This window comes from Pelodiscus sinensis, chromosome 1 (genome assembly GCF_052426305.1).
Source record: "Pelodiscus sinensis isolate ZL-2025 chromosome 1, ASM5242630v1, whole genome shotgun sequence".
Classification (NCBI taxonomy): domain Eukaryota; kingdom Metazoa; phylum Chordata; order Testudines; family Trionychidae; genus Pelodiscus; species Pelodiscus sinensis.
In genome coordinates, this window is record NC_143052.1 from 349,282,224 (window position 1) to 349,284,769 (window position 2,546).

Here is a 2,546-nt window from a genome sequence, read left to right on the forward strand (position 1 = left end):
ATTCTATGATTCTATGATTTTTGGTGAGCTTGATTCTTTATCTATGACCATTTAGGTTGGCAATACCATAAAAGTGATTTGAAAGTGTCAGTTTCATGTCCGTTTAAAATAATTATATAGTTTATTGTTTGTAAGGGGGTAATACCCCCAGAGGCCCAGGCAAGTGCAGTGTAAATTCACAGGGCCTTGCCCAAAGTAGATGTTTCCAAAAGTGAAATGATTTATCCCAAGAGCATCTTCATCGCGCACCTAGAGAGAATGATGGAAAAGATCAAGGAATAGGTAGAAGGGATATTGGTGCATGGGATGAAAATTAACAACCTGAGGTTTGTGTGTGATATAGTTATCATCGAGGAAGATGAAGAGAAGCTAGTGAGAATGGTGTGGGTGCTAAATGAAGAAGGGAAGCGGTAGAGATTGATTATGAATATCGATAAAATGAAGACAAAGGTATTTGGAGATAAGGAAATAGGAAGGAAGATCAGTGTAGAAGGGCTGGAACTAGAGAATGTAGAGAAGCTCACGTATTTGGGGAGCAGCATGACATATGATCTAGAATGTAAGAAGGAAATAGTGACTAGAATAGTGAAAGAAAGAGTGAGTTTGAAGGCGATGGATAAGATCTGGAAAAGTAAAGCGATTAGCTTGGGAATGAAGCTGAGTGTCTTGAAAACGTGCATATTTACCAGCATGTTGTACGGATGTGAGACATGAATGCTAACGAAAGATTTGAAGAGAAGGATATTGCATTTGAGAGGAGTTGTTATAGAAAGATCCTGAACTACGAGTGAAAAGTCAAGACCTTGGTATTTAATATAATGGATGGTCCGAATAGGAGAGGCAGACCCCACAGAGAATGGGGAGATGATGTAGTAGATTGGTGTGGAGCTAGTCTACAGAAAGTAAGGCACTCTGCAGTGGACAGGAAAAGATGGAAGGAAATAGCGAAGGAGGCATCGGACATCAGAGGGCGTTGAGCCTATGGTTGTAGTTGATGATGATGATTGATGATGATTGATGAAAAGCAAAAAAAGCGATAGAAAATCATATAGATTTCTCTACAGTTGTGGGATTCAAGAGTTAGTGAACAAGTAAGAATAGTTTTATACAAAATCAGTGTCCAAAGACAAATCCAGCCTTCCCTGAATTTAACACCTCTTTGTACATCAAAAGCCAAGGATGGGACACTTCCAACATTAGCACCAGTCCTACAATTGACAGGTACCTCCCCCCTCCGCCCTTCTTTTTCTGTTATAAAATTCCAGGCTTCTGTTATTCCTCTCCAGTTCATCTGATGAAGTGGGTTTTGCCCACAAGAGCTCATGATTCTATACATTTTGGTTAGTTTCTAAAGTGCCAGAGGACCATTCGTTTTTAAAGTTACAGACAAACATGGCTACACCTTTTGGTCTTTTTGACACAAGATGTGAGAACATATTCACATTAGAGCCGTGTGGGTCTAATATTTATTTTTTTCTTCATATAGGAATCAGATATTATTATTTGACAGGAGCACCATATCTAATATTGCATGGCAGGGAAAAAACTTCTGCAAATCGACTGACTGGCATATGCCGTAGGTCATGTCATTCTCCAATGAGTCCTGCTCTAACCCCTCTACGTTCCTGCTGACCGGCGTCCCTGGCCTGGAATCTCAGCACATCTGGATCGCCATCCCGCTCTGCATCATGTACATAATTACTCTGCTGGGAAACGGTGCTGTTCTCTTTGTGGTAAAGCAGGATGTGACCCTCCATGAACCCATGTACTATTTCCTCTCCATGCTGGCTGTCATTGATCTGGTCTTCTCTACGGCTGTTGTCCCCAAAATGCTGAGCGTCTTCTGGCTGGATGACAGAGAGATCAGCTACGAGTTCTGCTTCCTCCAGATGTTCTTCATCCTTTTCCTCACCGCCATGGAGTCGGGGGTGCTCCTGGCCATGGCCATAGACCGATACGTGGCTATCTGCAAGCCCCTGAGATATAAGGCCATCCTAACCAACCCAAAGATTGCCTTGATGGGGCTGCTGTCCCTTGCGAGGGGGGTGACGGTCGTGCCACCCTTAACCTGCCTTCTAACCAGTCTTTCCTACTGTAGAACAAATGTCATCCCTCATTCCTATTGTGACCATGTGACCGTGGTGAAGCTGGCCACCACCGACACATCAGTCAGCGACCTGTACAGCATCGTTGTGGCCACGGGCCTGGTGGGGGTAGATGCCATCTGCATCGCTTTCTCTTACGGCATGATCCTCCACTCCCTCTTGCGGCTTCCATCCCACGAGGCGCGTCACAAGGCCTTCAGTACCTGCAGCTCCCACATCGGTGTCATCCTGCTCTTCTACTCGGGAGGAATCCTTTCCATGTACCTGCATATGTTGGGCCTCAGCATTCCTCGCCACTCCCACGTCTTGTTTGCCGATGTGTACTTTGTCCTCATCCCCATGCTAAACCCAGTCATCTACGGCATGAAGACCAAGCAGATCCGGAAACAGATCTTGAAGCTCTTTTGCCCAAGAAAGCACTTTGCAGAGGTCACTATCTAG

At 44.7% G+C, this 2,546-nt stretch overlaps 1 protein-coding gene across 1 annotated transcript; it reads left to right on the top strand.

Annotated features, from left to right (window-relative positions):
• The first annotated feature begins 1,583 nt into the window (after positions 1–1,583).
• LOC149526008 (olfactory receptor 52K2-like) lies at positions 1,584–2,546 on the top strand. The gene has a single exon (XM_089779019.1). The coding sequence runs from the start codon at positions 1,584–1,586 to the stop codon at positions 2,544–2,546; it is 963 nt and encodes a 320-aa protein (XP_089635145.1).